General features: G+C 42.2%; 1 protein-coding gene across 1 annotated transcript; it reads right to left on the bottom strand.

Moving 5' to 3' along the window:
- Positions 1 to 2470: 2470 nt before the first annotated feature.
- LOC103647382 (uncharacterized) lies at positions 2471 to 4054 on the bottom strand. The gene is made up of 2 exons (XM_008671926.3): positions 3452 to 4054; positions 2471 to 3321 (listed from the first exon to the last, which is right to left on the bottom strand). The coding sequence occupies exons 1-2, from the start codon at positions 3811 to 3813 to the stop codon at positions 3150 to 3152; spliced, it is 534 nt and encodes a 177-aa protein (XP_008670148.1). The 5' UTR covers positions 3814 to 4054; the 3' UTR covers positions 2471 to 3149.
- Positions 4055 to 18333: the final 14279 nt, after the last annotated feature.

The following is an 18333-nucleotide window of genomic DNA, read 5'->3' as shown; positions in this document are numbered from 1 at the left end:
CCATTCCCACGTCCTTCTTCTGTTTAGTGGGTCCCAGGGGGATCATTTCCCCAACACTACCCTTCAAGTGTCTGACCTTCCAACCCTTTGACTTCATCTTGGTTGGATGATCACTCGAGTATAAGGACGGAGTTCCGAACAACCTGACGTGAATAAATAAACACAAACCACACCCTCTCTTTTGTGTCAAGTTACTCCCAAGTTTTCTCTATTTTAGTCTTGAGTGTGCATGGAAGATTGGAATAGTAGTAGGCCTCCAAAACCTCGCCCATGTCTACGACATTTACTTATCTGTGTCAGGCGATTCAGAGTGTCTAACGTGAGTGCTCGCTCCCGACACCATCGACAACATCATATTCTTCTTGATGGTCGTTCACGGGACTGTACTAGAAACATCGTCTTGTATCAATTGTGGTTTGCGAGCAACACACTATGTCGACTAGTGCGTATGGAGCCATCGATGCCTTGAGCATGAGTCCTTGTGTAGGGTATAACCTCTTATTGAACATGTTCAGTTCACTATAATATCTATATTTTATCAATATGTCATATATGGTTTTTTGCTACTATTGATAGTAATAATATTATACACTTGCATAAATATATCATCACAAATCTATGTTTTTTGGATTAAACAAAATGTGAAAATGTCCACATTCCTAAAGAAAATTAATCTAGTGCTCTACTTGGAACTTCACTAGATAAACTAAAACACTAATTAACAAAATGTGTACATAAGTTTTATCTGGTGTTCCTATCATTTAAGATGTATTTTGTTTCTCATAGCATGTCTTGTTACAAAATTAACCAGGATACCTAAAAGGAATTTGTATCTCGTTTGTTTTTGCCTTTAACCACACGCTCTATGAATAACATCCAAAAGATGAAGGGTCCATATTATAGATAAAGCCATCAATGTGTTCACCTTTTAGCTCATGGATCCCAATGACACCTAGATTATTGGTAAACTACTAATAGTGAGCTAGCTAATAGAACTTATGGATTAATATTAAATGGTACTACATTTATGATTTGTTGAGGTGCCTCCTTTTTTAATAGAGGAGGTTCAATCTATAATATTCTTTTAAAATGGTTTCAGAAATAAGCCACCTCTAAAAATATATTTGTAGAGTCCCTACTATTTTTAGTTGCATCTATGAATGCTCATACATTTAGAGACGGTTATAGATGCAATTTTGGGCCAAGTGGAATGGAAACAGGTGTCTCACAATTTTGGGCTGGATTAGTGAAGGCCAAGTGAGATTTCCTTTGTTTTGGGTCCTTCAAGGTTAGAGATCAATCACATGTGTGTTTTTATGAAGATATCCGGTTGGACTCAACACCCTTACAAGTTCAATATCCATGTCTTTACAACATAGCAAGCCCTAAGAATATCACAATTGTTGAAGTCTTAAGTTCCTCACCACCTAATATCGCTTGGTGTAGGGACCTTGTGGGTCCCAAGTTAGTATCTTGGGATAATCTTCTCCCTCGCATTGCTAATATTACCTTACTTGAGGAGTCCGATTCGTTTCACTGGAACTTGACTCGGAATGGAGTGTTCTTGGTGAAATCGCTATATCATGCTCTTATTCAGGAGGAAGGTCATAACTTAAAAAAACTTATGGAAGATTAAGGCACCATTAAAAATTAAGGTCTTTCTATGGTATATTCGCAAGGGTGTCCTACTCATGAAAGACAATTTAATAAAATGCAATTGGAAAGGTTCTAAGTTGTGTTGCTTCTGTCAAAAGGAGAGACTATCACACATCTCTTCTTTGAGTTCTGTTTTGCTAGAACAATTTGGTCTTTCTTTTAGTGTTATTCTATTCTCCAAGCTAGATAATGCTTCCATTATGTTTGGATCATGGCTACACATAATTCCTAACACCTGGAAACTGCTCGTTCTTCTTGGAGGGACAACTTTGTGCTGGTCACTTTGGCTTTGTAGGAATGATATAATTTTTTAGAATTGTTTTTTCTCCCTTGCATGTTATCTTTGCAGTGGTTCATTGAGTGTGTTCATGGGCTATCCTTCAGCGAATGGATTCACATGAACTCGTTATGAAGGCTTCACATCGCTTGGCGCGAGTTGCTATATATGTCCTCTCATGCACATAGTTGGTGGTCTAGTTTTAGGCTTGTGAATACATGTTTAAATGAGGATCGACAAAGTTTTAACCAAACATGTTTGAATACATAGCATAAAACATAAAAACACGTGTTGTTTTGTTGGTGCTCATTTATGTACAATTTTTAACCTTTTTACCATTTAAATATGGAGCAGGAAGTGGTGAACTAAAGGGAAGGGGATGTGATGCGAGATTAGGTTGCAGTGGTTATCTTTTAAGGTGTGAATAGAAGAACATCGGGTTGATTATAAAGAAATATAATATTTTTTTTAAAAAAAATGTCGATGGTAGAACCGTGAAACCAATGGAAACCGCTGTTTCGTATAGTAGAGAAATAGCTAACGACTCTTGCAAAAATAATAAGACGGTTGTAGTATATACTACAATAGTACAAATGGTGATTTGTATCGGTGGATAATAATACCGCCATGCATCCCACAAGATTCTTCCTCAACACTGAAACTCACACTGTCTTGTTCTGATAATAACATGTTTGGTTATGGCGATGAGCCGATGACGACCCCAACAGCGACTCTGCTGTGGCGCGGCGCATATCTGCAAAGCTAGTGCGGCAGCCACTTTGGCCCCTTCTCCTTCCCTTCACTTTTAACTCCCCCCCCCCCCCCCCCCCCCTACACAAGTATACTCATGCTGCTCAATGAAATCAAGCTAAGAGCTACTTTAGAAATCTCAAATCCCCTTCGAGATTGGAGAGGATTGAGGTAGGAATGAACTTATTTCCTCTCGGGATTGGAGGGTATTATTTCTTTGCTTGGAGCTAGCTCTAATGGTACATGTAGATGTCTGTACGGCTTGCATGCATGCAGCGATCGATCCGGGTAACTAATCGATTGAGCTAAGCTGGTGGTTTATATAAATAAATAATAATATGCTGACTGGTATAGATGTGGTTGTGGACGAGTGATCGATCGATGATGAGCTTGCAGTTGCAGCTGCCTAGTCGAGGAGAAGCTGGCACTGGCAGTAGGTGTAGCCTCTGCGTGGGCGTGCGCCTCGTCATGCCGCGGCCACCGTGCCCCCGGCCTTGCCTTCGCCGGCGCGGCGGCGGCCGCTGACGACCTTCGCCGCACCCGCGTCCTTGATCGACGTCGCCGCGCACTTGTCCTTCCACTCCTCCTGCGTGATGTGCCGCTCCCTGCACTCCAGGCTGCAGAACGCCGCCTCGCCCCTGCATACAGGTATAGCCAATTAGCCATCCATATAGGTGAGCGGGGGGAATCGAAGAAAAAAAAAGGAGTTTCAGGACGCGCAGCCGCAGGTTCAAGACAAGAATAGCCCGCAGGTGAGCGAACACGTACTTGTACACGAAGGTGTCGCGGCCGGGGCCGAGACGGCGCCGGCAGAGCCCGCAGGCGCGGAGGAACGCGGCGGTCTCGACGGCCGAGTAGTCGGCCGAGTTGCGGCGGAGCCCCGCTTTTGCCGGCGCCGCGCGGGCGCGGTACGCCGCGATCCAGTCCTCCTGCGCTGCGGCGGCGCCGCCGCCGAGCGCGGACAGCCAGTCCTGCTGGTGCTGCCCACCGCCACGGCTGCTGCTGCTGCCGTTGTCGGGCAGCTGGGCCTCCTCGTCGTCCTCCTCCATCACCGCCGCGAGCGCGAACTCCGTCATGCTCGTGGTCCGGCGCACCGGGTTCTTGCAGTCCCGCTCCCTCTTCCCCACCATATCTCCTTTACCGCTAGCTCCAAGCAAAGAAATAAACGTACGTACGACAAGAAGACAGAGCTAACGCAAGGGTGCGGTGCGGTCGTGATGCTGCGACGATCACAGGAAGAGGCGCCGGCAATGGAAATGCAAGCACGAGCTCTCTTCTCTCCCTGTGTCTCTCTCGTGCCCGCGTGTGGTGTGGAGGACAGGACAGGAGAGAGGAGACGGGAAGTGGTGGGTGAGCTCTGTGCTGTGCGTGTGCGGGATGGAGAGGGCCGGGCCGGGGATAAAAGAAGGGGCGGGACGATCCCGGCCGTCGGATGCGTCCCGGTGGTCCGTCAGATCCACGTCAGCGCTGGGCCTCCTCCACGTCCCTGGGTCCTGGGGGTCGCTTTTGTCATTTTGTTCAGCGGGGGGCTCGCTCGATCAACGATCATTGCGGTTTTGTTCTCTTCGTGGCGCTCGGTCGGGGATCTGTCGCCGCTGCTGAATTTACTTCCTGTCCATCTCACAGGTTTTTACTAGCATCAGCTGTCAGCTTCGCTCGTTGATCTGCTCCAGCCATTCAAAACTATATAGTCTATTTTAAATTTTATTCTAGACTAAATTTCTTAAAACCGTATCTTTTATATGAAGTACATCGATATCTACGATATCCTCTTGTTTTGAATTCTACTTGGAATATGTTTTGATAGTATATTTTCTTTGAACATGTAAAAGTTAATATATATTATTTTTTTTAAAACAATAAACTTGGTCAAATTTGTTGAAGTTTAAATTAAAGTAAATTATGTTAAAATTTGAAACAGAGGGAGTTGATAGCATGACAGATTTTTCCCAAGCAAATTGCTCAATCAACAAATTCTTCGAAGTATATCTCATTATTTTTGAGGTAAAGTCACATATATTCAATTTTTTTGTTGCATACGAATTTACATTTTTTTCTCTCCTCCCTTTTTATGGTTCGGTGTGCATTATTAGTGTCAGCATTTTTCACAACCAATAGTTTTTGGTCAAAAAATCACAATGCTAGGCCTAAAAGTACTGTGATTATTTTCTTTGCAATTTGTAAGCTATAAGAGTACACGAGGGATGATCAAGATTTTAAATCGTGGGCTATGACATTTAGTACTCTAGAGGAAGCTATTTCATTTAGTGTTTCTATAGAAAACATGAATATTTTAATTAATCATGTAGGGAAACATGTGGTTAAGAATGATGTTCATGTTCTTAGTTGATTATGTAGGAAAACATGTGGTTAGGTAAATGTTGAGGATAAGTACTTTATACGTTCTAAACTATAAGACATTTTGATATTTTTAGATACATAGCTTTTTTAAGCACTTAGATATATATTATATATAGATACATAGTAAAACAAAATACCTAAAATTTATCAAAATATCTTATAATTTGAAACAGATCGAGTACATGTATAAGGATCTAGGAAACAGATTTCTAGGTCCATTACTAAACACCCATCAAAATAATCCACATACTCACAACTACAATCAATATTTAATTAAATTCCTTCAATGCTCAAAATCAACCAATTCAAAAGTTATCATATAGTTCAATGCATCATTTATCAACTAAAGATCACAACAAAGATGTAACACCCGGTTTTAAAGGACAAAGCCGGGTGCATCTCATACATGCGCCAAAGAAGACAACATATATAATAACAGAGTGTATAGAGATAAATGTCACAATAATCAGAGTACTTATTACATAGCGGAAGTCTTACAAAATAAAATATAAATATAGCAGGATCTAAAAACTATCCTTGGCGCCAGAAAGTCAACTGTGAGACTCCACCTAGATCGAATCGAACTCCTCGATATGCGGCTCCTCTTGAACCACCTGTTCTTCTCCTGTGGGGGGTGTGAGACAACAAGGGTGAGCTCACACATGATCATCGCTCAACAAGTTGTGGGGAATAATGTGTATGAACTCACCAAAGGTGGGAGTTCATGAAGTGTAAGGCTTACCAAAGGGAATGGTTAAAGCTGAGCATTGCTTTTAAAGTTGGTCAAAATTTTATTAGCAATTACTAGATGTAAGTAAATACCAACCATAATAATAATAGAACAAAATTAATAAATAATCCCATGCAAATGCACATGACAAATTGAATTTAGGTTCCATAAATTAATCATGTGAGGGTCCGAGCCGCTCATGACCGTGAGCACGGCTAGTATACTAGTTTTACACTCTGTAGAGGTTGCACATCTTTACCCACAAGCCGTGTTACCCATCTGCCAAGGGGTCATGAATCCCATACACCTCTACCAAGGAAGCGAGGCAGGGTAACACTACGAGGCCTTTACAAAGTTCCACTAGCTTCAGAAATCCCGCTACAGTTTATAGGAAGCTCCAGTGCAGGAATCCCTCGCCTGACCGCCATCGCAGCAAAATCAACCCAATGACCTCCCTACACTGACCACTCCCCTACTACCCTTGCCCCTTTCGGGTAAGGAAGACCTCCACTAGCTTTCCTAGTTAATCAGCCAAGGGCATCCCATTAAACCCTTGTGGTAGCACTGTTTTCCCGAGTGGTCGCTCCATGTTCCAATTAACATAATGATCATTATCATGAACATAAATAACATAACTAAATAATTGGAACATGGATGTAATGAAATATTATCCCAAAACCATATAAAGCAATAGCAAAAACTACCCATGTGATTCAGGGGTAAACAAGGTAAAAGATAATCAGACTAGGGTGACCTATTGGGTCCCATCAAAATTAAACCTATGCATTGAATAGTGATAATAAAGAACATTATTGGGTAACAAAAGTGGATCAAGGGCACAACTTGCCTGGCACTTGAGATCCCAGTTACCAGGGTGATTCTTCAGATCTTCAAAACCTCGCGCTAGTCGTAGCAATACAAACAGACATGGTATGGACAAAATTAACATCACACCAAACATAAGTACAAACTGAATAATAATGATCTACGCGTTGCTACGAGATCGCGAGATCGATAACTACTAAGATCGGAGTCGTGGTTGATGTGCTTAAATGACTGACACTAGGTTCTACGTTTATTTTATAATTCCAGCAAAAAGATAACCTAAAGTAGTAATTAATTCAACTTTAATCCAAATTATAGTTTGACCATAGATCACATGTTGGGGGCCTTCGGCTTCCGAAGGTCCTCAAAAACATGATTTAACAATGTTTCTGGAGTAAAGTACATTAACAGATACCTTCGGATTCGGATCAGAGCCACGGTACAAAGAAGCACAAAGGTTGGCGCAGAGCCGAAGCTGTGTGTAGAAGAGCTTCGGAGTAGCGGCGGAAAAGGAAACCGACTTAAAGATGAAAAACCAGATTAGACCTCGAAGAGTTATCATAGAGTTATTGATAAATGTAAAGGGCATTATTGTAATTTTCCATGGGCTGCGACCCGTGCCTATAAATAGGTGAACAGTATCCCTGTACTGTTCACGCTGATTCGGCATTGGCTTTTGCATCACACTTGTGCTTTTACCTTCTTACAAGCTGAAGGTACACTTATGATTTAATATTATCTTTACCTTTCCATTATAATAAAATGAAAATGATTCGACAATAATACACAACTGTTTATGTTATCTTTATGTTTCATATGACCCTTTCTGCATTACTATATTTTATGCTGATGAAGGTATGTCCTTCATAACCTTCGTCCGAAAATCATTATATCCTTAAGGAAATAATGCTTAGAAGGACGAAGGATATTAACATTTAACATTTTGTGTTGCCTTGTTCTTGATTCATAGCATTTGAGAAGAAGTCCCCAACATTGGCGCCCACCTCCGGTGAACTCACTTCCATTTTTTGAGTCTTGAACACTTTCGGCAAGCATCACCTTCGTCATGCCGCCGAAAAAAGCTTCAGCGACAGGGGCTGGTACTTTACAGCCGTTGGATCCCAATCAGGATGTCCTTTCTCTTAGAGAGGCCCGAAGCCAGAAGAGGAAGGCTGTCAGTCCAACACCTCCGGAGGATGACCTGGATCAGGAGATCCAAAACCTGGAGATCCTTCAGCAGCAGGTGCAACGCAAGAAAGAGAAGATGGCTCGTCTAGCTGATCTTCAGAGACAGATAGACGAAGCTTCTGAAGAGGTTCGTCATCTTGTTCAAGATGATCAAAGCCGAAGGCCTCCACGCAGAGAGCTTCATCAGGAAGGCTTCCACAATGAGGAAGACTGGTATGAAGATTTCTATCATGGAAACTTTGCTTTTGATGATGCTTCTCCTCTTTCAACAGAATTGCAGGCTACACCATGGCCACAGTCTTACAAGCCACCCCAGCTCCCCATGTATGACGGTCACACAGACCCGAAGCAATTCCTAATGAGCTATGAAGCAACAATATCTTCGTATGGTGGCAATACGGCAGTCATGGCAAAATCTTTTGTCATGGCCGTCAGGAGCGTTGCTCAGACTTGGTACTCTTCTCTTCGGCCAGGGACAATCACTTCTTGGCAGAAATTAAAGGATATGCTGGTAACTAGCTTCCAAGGGTTTCAGACGAAGCCAGTCACCGCTCAGGCTCTCTTCCAGTGTACCCAGGACCATGAAGAGTACCTTCAGGCGTATGTCCGGAGGTTTCTGCGTCTGAGGGCATAAGCGCCGACAGTGCCCAATGAAATTGTCATTGAGGCCATGATTAAGGGGCTTCGGCCGGGACCATCAGCGTAGTACTTTGCCAGGAAGCCACCACAAACGTTGGAGAAGCTGCTCCAGAAGATGGATGAATACATTCGAGCTGACGATGACTTCCGCCAAAGAAGGGAGGAAGCATTCAGGTTCTCTGAAATGACCAGGGGCTTCGGAGGAAGATTTCACCCGAGGCATGTTAGGTCAATCCATAACTCTGCTCAAACTGATGATCGAGGAAGCCAGCAGCAAAGACCACAACACTCTTCACAAGCTTCGGCCCAACAGCAGAGTTCTTTTCGGCCGCCAGCGCCAAGGGGCAGAGGCGCCAGGGGCTTCGGGGGAAGGTTTGGAGACCAGCCAAGAAAAATATATTGCCTATTCTGTGGTGAAGACAAGGGCCATACTACCAGGATGTGCCATGTTACCATCCAGAAGCAGAAGGAAATAGCGGAAGCAGCAGCGCAACAGAGTCAGCCGAAGCAGGTCATGCATAATGCTTCGTATCACTCACCTTATATTCCAGAATATGTAGGCAACCACCCTGCAGCTTCTGTTGCTTCGGCGAGCCAACCCCAAGCATCCTGGCAGCAACCTCCACCGCCACCGCCGATCCAAAGAGGTCAGCAGCCAGAAGGGAGTCAGCGCACTAACCTTCAGCGGGACTTCAGAGAGGATTCCGAAGCTCGCACAGTAAATAGCACTGTGCCAGAGTCGAAGCACATTTACTGACGAATATCCTACTTCAACAGCAGTTCTTTTGCATTTTCTACATTCGCTATTACCCTTTTGTTAATAATGAACAATTATGAAGAGTTTAAATGTTTTTAATTGAATTTCAATTTCTTGTAATACTTCCGTCTTTTATCATAATAAAAATATGTTTTTCCATAGGCTCGAGTTGCCGAAGCATACGAACTTATACTGATTTGAAGGACCTTTGTATTATCAACAATTTGATCTAATGGACACAGTACAAATTGTTCGAAGCAGTAAAAAGTCGTTCCTAAGGGAGCGCAGTGTAAGTTTTCTAAACATACAGTGAAAAATAAACGCTGATTCCGCTGAAAGTAAAAGACGAAGAAGCTCCTAAGGGAGGCTTACAGCGAAAAATAAACGCTGATTCCGCTGAAAGTAAAAGGCGAAGAAGCTCCTAAGGGAGGCTTACAGCGAAAAATAAACGCTGATTCCGCTGAAAGTAAAAGGCGAAGAAGCTCCTAAGGGAGGCTTACAGCGAAAAGTCAGCGCTGATATAAAAAGTGTGTGTGCTTTATTACAGGGATATGTATCTGCGACACAAATATTATTTTGCATAACATAACATCATCACATCATTTTTGCATAACATAAGCATCATACAGCATAATGCATCTGGAATAAGAACGGGATACAGTATTGACCTTCAGAACATATTTTGGGAGAGAGAAAATTGTGCTAAGGCACAAGGCAAATCGAGATGAAGTGTAGCCTCATCGGAAAAGCAACACAAAACTTTTTTACAGCTTCGAAGAATATTTCACGAAGCTTGGACATTTTTCATCAGAGAAGTAAGCAAATTCTTATGATATAGAAAAGATTTTCTTCACGAAGCATGAAAAGAAGGGAAGGTGTTTTTTCGCCAAAGGCTCAAAAAATGGTATGTATGCAAAGTTTCATGCATCGTAAAGAATTAAACTATAAATAGATTGTATATTATATTTAAAATTACAATATATTACACATTTTTACATTTCGAATGTTTCTACAATGGCATTCAATCCTCTTTAAGCACTATTTCTGCAGCTTCGTTCAATAGTTGGTTGACAACCTTGTCCATAATGGCTTCGGCCATTTTTCTAATTTCATCGTCCCCCTTCGGGTGGGGACCCGGAGATGCCTCAGCAGCTTCTGAGGGAAGAAAAGATACGGCTATATTACTATTACAAACCGAGAACGGAGTTTGGAAATAAAAATTACAGCATGATAAAAACTACTAATTAATACCTATGTGCCCTTCGGGCTCTATACTTTTTTCGGCAGCTTCCGCTACTTTTCTAGCGTCGTGGATGCCTTTTTCACTCCTTTGAATAATTTCTTGCGCCAGTTCTCGGCCGCTGTTATCCCAGATATTGGTGAAGAATTTTCCGCCGACCATGCTTGCTTCGGGTGAGGGGTCTTTAATGTCTTCAGTGGACAAAGTAGCTTCGGACTGCGCTAAGGATTTTACATGCTCGCAGCCTTTCTTCTCCAAAACAGTAGCAATCCCTCTAGCACCCGAAAAAGCGCAGATGTCGCCGCGGCTGTTCAGAATTTCCTCAAAGGCCTCTGCTTCGTGACTGATCCATTCCATGGGACCTTCAGGATTGCCTCTTGAAAAATTCTCTTCACTAGAAAATGCACCAACGCTGGCGAAGCTGGATTTTATTTTCTTGACGCACTCTATGGATTTAACATAGCATTTTCTCTGGGATGCACGAAGCTCCTTAACTCTTATCTCCAAATGATTGGCCAATTGGTCACTAAGCTCTCGTTTTGTCTCTTCAAGTATACGTTCTTCTTTAGCTCTAGCTAGTTGCTTCTGAAGATCTTTAATTTCACGTTTGTGAGCTTCAGCCTGAACCTTTGAAGCAGCTTCGTCCTTCTTTACCTTGTCTACCAATGTAAGCAGAATTTTATCTTTTTCTAGAGCTTCGTTTCTCAGTTTAATAACTTCTGATCGTAGATTGTTGAACGCAATTTCATAGCTCTCATCTTCGGCACTCTTTTGTGCTCTTAATGCGTTGCTTAGAATTAAACCCTATGTGAAAAAGAGTCCGTATAAGAATAAAAGAATGAGTTACGAATTATAAAATTTTCAAACGTCTAATTCCCATACCTTCAGGCTATTATACGCAAGACTATCCGCGAGATCTTCTTTCGTCATAGCACATAAGCCAGCTTCGAGCTTCGGAAACCCCATACTTCTAGCCATCTCCCGACAGACGGATAATTCTTTGTTATCTGGGAGGCAGTATAGGAAATCTTCTTCGTTCGTCCCATTGAACACTAGTGCCCCCTTCGGATATTTCAATTCTTTGGCATAGTGGTTAGCTTCAAAAATGTCTTCTTCTGATAATTTTTTCCCCGAAGCATGTCGCACGATATAGTCATATATTTTGGAAGATGCTTCGGGGACGGCGGTATCAATTTCTTCAACCGAAGCTGGCTCTGACATTTTTATTTCTTCGGTTGCCTTTGCAATTTTTACTTCTTCTGCTTCCGAAGGTATTACCTTGGTTGGTTCTGAAGGCCCAGTTTCAACTCCAGTCTGTTGCTTTGGAGCTTCAACAATAGACACTTCAGCAAGTGCCTCAGAAGTTTCAGCAGTTTTCTTTGGAGTTGTGCTTGGAAGTTTAATTGTTTCCAAAACATCTAACACATTAACCATTCTTTTCCTTTTTGGGGTCACTATCGGCCCCTTCTTAATTTTTGATGCTTCATTTTCTTCTGAAGGACTTAAAATTTCTGATGCCTTCACTCCCTCAGCTGATGCTTTCGCTTCTTCCGCCTCTGGTTCTTTTATCTTTTCTGTCGCTGGCACTTCGGCCATTTCTGCGACTTCTGGCAGCAGGGTTGGCTCTTCAGCCTCGGTGGCCGAAGAGGTCTCTCCGGTAAACTCAGGCACCGTGGCTGGTTCAATATAGCGTGGCCGATGTGTGAGAACCTTTACCCTTTTTCTCTTCGGTGCTGGCTCACTAGGAGCAGCTGCAGCTTTTTCTTTCGTAGAGGTTGTGCCTTTTCTTTTCTGCCCTCGAATGGGATAGCAATAGTCGGGGTAGACGAACCCGATTGCATCAAATACCCGGTTGAGTCTTTTCCTTTTTCGGCCTCCGAAGGCCGCTGACAAAGCAGTATCTTCGGCCTTCGAATATGCCCCAAGCAATTCATCACTTACAGTCTCAATGCTCTTTAACCAATCATCATCTGGTTCAACGAATTTGTCTCCATACTTGAATGTGTACTTCAGCCGGACTAGCCCACCTTCGTCAGTTTCTTTAATAGTTTCTTTCGGCATTTCCCAATTATCCGCAAGAGGCCACACTCTGAAGGCAATATGTTCTTGTGTTAAATCCCTCGTCCCAATAAAAGAGCAAACAACTCCGAAGGCTCTCTAGCATTCTTCGGCTGCTTCATTCATTTCCACCTTCGGCCTTCGCAGGCCGAAGCGTTGCCAGATGGGATGCATAATGATCTTCTTTATATCTTCTCGAGATTTCAAGTCATTTTTCACGTAAAACCATTCCGTCATCCAGTCGCCAGGCCACCTCTTGCGAAAGGTCGGCACTGGGCAGCTTGACCCAGAACGAGAGCCGAAGCTATAGCAGCCAAAGTTGTTGTGATATTGTTCCTTACCCCAGGGTTTTGTCTCGTATAACAATTCGTGTATATTGCAGAAGCTCTTTGCATCAGGTTCCAAGCCTTGGCTCCTCACAGCCCACACGAAAATATTCATCCTTATGATCGCTTCGGGGATAAGTTGGTGAAGGTGGATTTCAAATATCTTCAGCACATCCACAACAAAACGGCTCAGGGGAAATCGTAGTCCGGCTTTCAAGAAGCTTCGAAATACTACAACATCATTTTCCTCAGGAGTTGGCCAAGTCTTCTCTCCCTCGTCGGCCCTTACAATAGACAAATCCCGGAAATATCTTCCCCTCATGTTGGCAAGATGGCTTTCTTTAATACTTGATTTGCCGAAAACCGCATGGCTTGGTCGCCAAGGTCGATCTTCGGAGTCTTCGCCACCACTATCCGCATCATAGCTGTCGCTATCACCAGTATCTTCAGATAAACCTTCCAAAATTTCTTTAGTAATCTTCTCTATATTAGTCTTCGACATAGATCGAAGAAAACCCAGATGCATCTCTTCAGAAAGACTCAGCTTCATTTCGGCAACAACCTTCTTCTCCTCAGACATCTCTTCGGAATTCTTGCCTCTCGCTTCCGAAGCTTAAAACTAGGGAGGCAACAAAATATTTGTGGGCAGAAAACTATTTGAGCAGGCAAAACATATGGCAAGGGAGTGTGCCGAATAAATTGTGGCGAGCCCGTATTTATAAACCCATTATGTTGGAGACTAGAGGGCCCCATTTGCCAATGACTGTTGCTATTCTAGCAAAAGGAAGGTATTTTTTCGGACCTTCGACTTATAGCCTTCGTCCATTTCGCAATCTGAATTCATCATTCTGACAAATTAATATTGCGAGGGGCTACTGTTGGGGGCCTTCGGCTTTCGAAGGTCCTCAAAAACATGATTTAACAATGTTTCTGGAGTAAAGTACATTAACAGGTACCTTCGAATTCGGATCAGAGCCACGGTACGAAGAAGCACAAAGGTTGGCGCAGAGCCGAAGCTGTGTGTAGAAGAGCTCCGGAGTAGCGGCGGAAAAGGAAACCGACTTAAAGATGAAAAACCAGATTAGACCTCGAAGAGTTATCATAGAGTTATTGATAAATGTAAAGGGCATTATTGTAATTTTCCATGGGCTGCGACCCGTGCCTATAAATAGGTGAACAGTATCCCTGTACTGTTCACGCTGATTCGGCATTGGCTTTTGCATCACACTTGTGCTTTTACCTTCTTACAAGCTGAAGGTACACTTATGATTTAATATTATCTTTACCTTTTCATTATAATAAAATGAAAATGATTCGACAATAATACACAACTGTTTATGTTATCTTTATGTTTCATATGATCCTTTCTGCATTACTATATTTTATGCTGATGAAGGTATGTCCTTCATAACCTTCGTCCGAAAATCATTATATCCTTAAGGAAATAATGCTTAGAAGGACGAAGGATATTAACATTTAACATTTTGTGTTGCCTTGTTCTTGATTCATAGCATTTGAGAACAAGTCCCCAACATCACATTTTAGTAGATTATAATGATAAGCAAATTAATAAGTCTAACCAACATAAACTAAGTAAAGTTCTAATTAGAGAAGAATGAGACATGGTATAATAAATGTTGCTACTGCGTAGTACATATTCATACGGAACTAACACAACTAGAACGAGTCAAATCGGAATTAAAATGGAGGAGTTATGAATTTTCGAAGGTTTTATGTACTTGGTATAAGATTAATTAAGAAAGCAATTTTAATATTATTTTCATGCCAAAACAGAGACACTAGGTGATAAACAATAATATTATAAAATTATAGAAATTGGAATGGATTGATTTGGACTTCATATGAATTTTATATGAATTAAACAAGTTCTAGCATATTTTTTTCACATTAAAAATCATTTCTAATTATTTTTACTGGATTTTATAAGTCTCTGGACTGGGCACAAGAAAACAGGGAAGTGCAGGGTTATCGGTGTAAAGTTTCCCAAGACTCAGAACACTACTTGTACGGACTGCAGGTTGATATATGTAAAGCGCAGGGTCTCTTCAGCAAAATGGCATGGCGAAAGGGTATCTGTTGATATGGGCCGTCAGATTAGAAACGGACGCCCCAAATTAAATTCGATCATCCCGAACCGGTATGCGCTCACAACCTGAGGATCACGATCTGACGGCGGCGGTTTTAAAGAGATAAGGAGGGTTCTGAACCGCCCTATCAAAATCCAAAGGCCATCGCTGATACTGTGCCAAGCTACACCCAGATTGAATCTGCACCACTCATCAACAAATCCACGGTTCCCACTGACCTAGCCTTTCATCTAATCTTGACCGCAAGCCATGAGATCAACGGCCCAAACACTCTCCCCTACCTCCCGGTCGAGCGGACGGCGGCGCCGCCCACGAACGCGGCGAAGCCCGCCGGAGAACCTCGATACCGCGCCCACATACCCCCAAACTCTGATTTAATTAGTTCAATATGAAGTCTGATCCTTCCCGAACACCTTATCTACGCCAACGCCGCTCGCGAGCAACCCCAACGTGCCTAATTTCGACGCTCTGCGGCCCCATGGCGGCACCGTGGCCGACCACACAATCGCCCCCGCACCCGCCTGAAGTCTAACCGACTTGATTCGACGATGCTACATATATAAAATACCGAGGTGGGTTCTAGGGGTGCCTTCTTACCTTGGGCTGCTCGACGTCCGCGCAGGTTCACGGCTCGGCGGAGCGGACGCACGCCGGTGAGGAATTCCTCGAGGCCCAGTCGCGCAGACGCCCACACACGCTCCCACACACCTTGTACTACCACAGACCCTCCTCCAGGGTAGGTTTCCCGGGTGGGACCGGTGACTGAGACGAGGCACGCCCGCGGTGATCACCGAAGCTCTCTCTCTCTTCTCTCATGGTTTCTTGGACGGAGGTGGCTAGAAACCTCGACACGCCCTCGATGACGAGATCCCGGAAGTCTTTATAGTCCAAGCGGGGTTGACGCCAACAGATGCGGAGGTGGTTAGGCTAGTTAGCTAGGATCTACGCGGCAGCATCCATCAGTCAGCGCGCGCCCGAGAACCACGGGGAAGAAGACCGCTGTTAGGTGGGTCCCATGGGCAGAGAAGGAGCGGAGAGTAGACCAAGGATGACAAACCGGACCCACCAGTCAGCGGTAACAGGGGCGCGGCAAGCTGTGGGCGCGAGAGAGAGCAGGCCGCGCTGGTTAGAAGTAGAGTAGCTGGGCCGGGTTGGGGAAAATCGGCCCACGAGTGTTCTTTCTTTTTTTTCATTTTCTAAATCCCAATTTGGCCCCAAATTTCAAATCTGAGTTTTGGGTTTTCATTTCAAATTTAGTGCACAATCAAAATCCAGTATGGATGCTAATATTTCAAATGTATTTATTTATTACCCACTTATAAAGGAATGATTACAAAACATTTATTGATTAAGTGTTCTTATTCATCAAAAATGAGCACAATAAAAAAAATAAACTACATAATAATAGAATTATTAGCTCTCTCTATTCATAAAGAATTTAGATATTACAAATCCTACCCCCCTTAACAGAAATCTCGTCCTCGAGATTTGTAAGGAAAGGGTGTATACTCATATTGTCTCAACACATATGCACAAACAAAAATCTCAGCATGATGCATAATTTATTAGCAACACATGGGGTCAATTAGACCTTATTATTATTCTCAATATTATAAAATACTAGCTACTAACTAAGGTAACACTTAGATCTTATAAATAGTAGTATATATATAGCTTGGTGGAGCTCGTGGTGGTGGTAGAGGTAGTGGAAGATTGGGAGAGCATAGGTATCTAGCTACTATTTATGTGGGATATAAACTAAACAGGTTGAGGTAAGAAAATTATGGCAAGGAAAAGATTTTATCCAAAATGTTAAAGTCCTGATTCATCTTGAGATTCACTTTGACTGTTATATCCTTCCTTGTTGATGTTGATCTTTTCTTCTCCGGTCTTGATCTCATTGATTCGAGGTTAGTGTATATCATCGAGGTCGGGGAAAATGGTTAAGATAGATATGGCTGAGATGGATTACATGATGTAGGTCAAAAGTTTGTTTGAGGTTAGGTGAAGATAGATTGATTATACCATTCATCATGACTCTATGGGTTGGGTTAACTCTTTTGCTCATGGTTGAGTTGGTTTAGTGCACTAATTTAGGTTTAAGTGCATGAGAGGAGATCAAGGTTTATAGTAGTAGGATCCAGTTTATTCCACTAGTGTTCACTTGTTAAGGGATTCTATAATCCTATTTAAGAAGGCCACTTAGTTAAGCATATGAAGCCGATTTTACCTTTATGAAATTCCAGTATATATATAATTTTTTCTAAGTGGAACTTCCAATTAGTATATTTTTTGTACACTTAAAATTCTCATGCCATTAACAAGTGTGGTACATCATGTTTTAACTATTAGGTGAGTATTGACATAGAATGAGTGTTCTATGGCATAATCAGGCTTCCTTTGGGGTCTGAACTAGGGACTATCGGTCGTGGTGTTAGATGCCATTACCCAAGTTGGGATAACAATTGCGGGTACATGGAGTAGGTAGATTGAACTGAGTTTTACTTTGCTCATAAGATAAATGGGTTGGACAACCTATAACGTAGGCTAGGTCGTGGTTTTATGGACAAGTTGGTCTAAGACACCAGTTTAGATTTAAAACTCATTTATCGAAATATGGTTTAGTCTATGTTACTAGTATTAACTGATTTGTCTAAGTAACTTCCTTTAGATTAGATCATGTTAGATTAGGTAGGGTCTAGGTTAGATTTGATATAACAAGATTGGACTAGTTTGAATTAGATAGATCTACCAGGGTAGAATATATATTAGTAGGGTATGTTAGAATCTTTTGAGACACGATGGATTATATGGTGTAGGTAGTTCAGAATCTCTGTTAGGTTATAACAGAGGGGTTGTGCAACTATCAGGTGGTTAAGGCAGTTGCATATGACCAGGTTGTTGTATGTGGTCTAGTCTAAATTGGAATCTTAGTCCAACTTGGATTAAAACATATTTATAAGAGCAGGGTCCAACCTTATTTTACGAGTATTATCTAACATGTTTGTCCATTAGGTTAGATCTGATCAAATTAGATGGGATCAGAATTAAATTGGTGTAATCAGATAAGACCTACTTATTTTATTTTGGAAAGATCATGTTTGTTACACTATTATAAAATAAGCAAGGTGGTGGATAAGTACGCTTATTAGGACAAGATGAGTCTCTAAGATTGTGATAGAATCTTTTGAGATTAGTTAGATCTATGAGGATAGGATAGAATCTTTTCGAGATCAGATGGATCCATTAAGATAAGAAAGAATCTTTTAGGATAAGAGAGAATATGTAAAAATGGATCTATCTTAATTAAGATAAGAGAGAATCTTTTAAGATAAGATAGACCATTAAGGTAAGAAAGAATATTTTAACATGAGACAGATCTATTAAGATAAGAGAGAGTCTTTTAAGATAAGAGGGA

This window comes from Zea mays, chromosome 2 (assembly GCF_902167145.1).
Source record: "Zea mays cultivar B73 chromosome 2, Zm-B73-REFERENCE-NAM-5.0, whole genome shotgun sequence".
Classification (NCBI taxonomy): domain Eukaryota; kingdom Viridiplantae; phylum Streptophyta; class Magnoliopsida; order Poales; family Poaceae; genus Zea; species Zea mays.
Note: the sequence above shows the minus strand (reverse complement) of the source record. Positions and strands in the feature narration are given on the sequence as shown.

Coding starts and splice junctions, on each gene's coding strand:
- LOC103647382 (XM_008671926.3), bottom strand. CDS start 3,813: ATGGTGGGGAAGAGGGAGCGGGACTGCAAGAACCCGGTGCGCCGGACC. Junction 3,322..3,451: donor CGCGACACCTTCGTGTACAA/GTACGTGTTCGC, acceptor ACCTGTATGCAG/GGGCGAGGCGGCGTTCTGCA.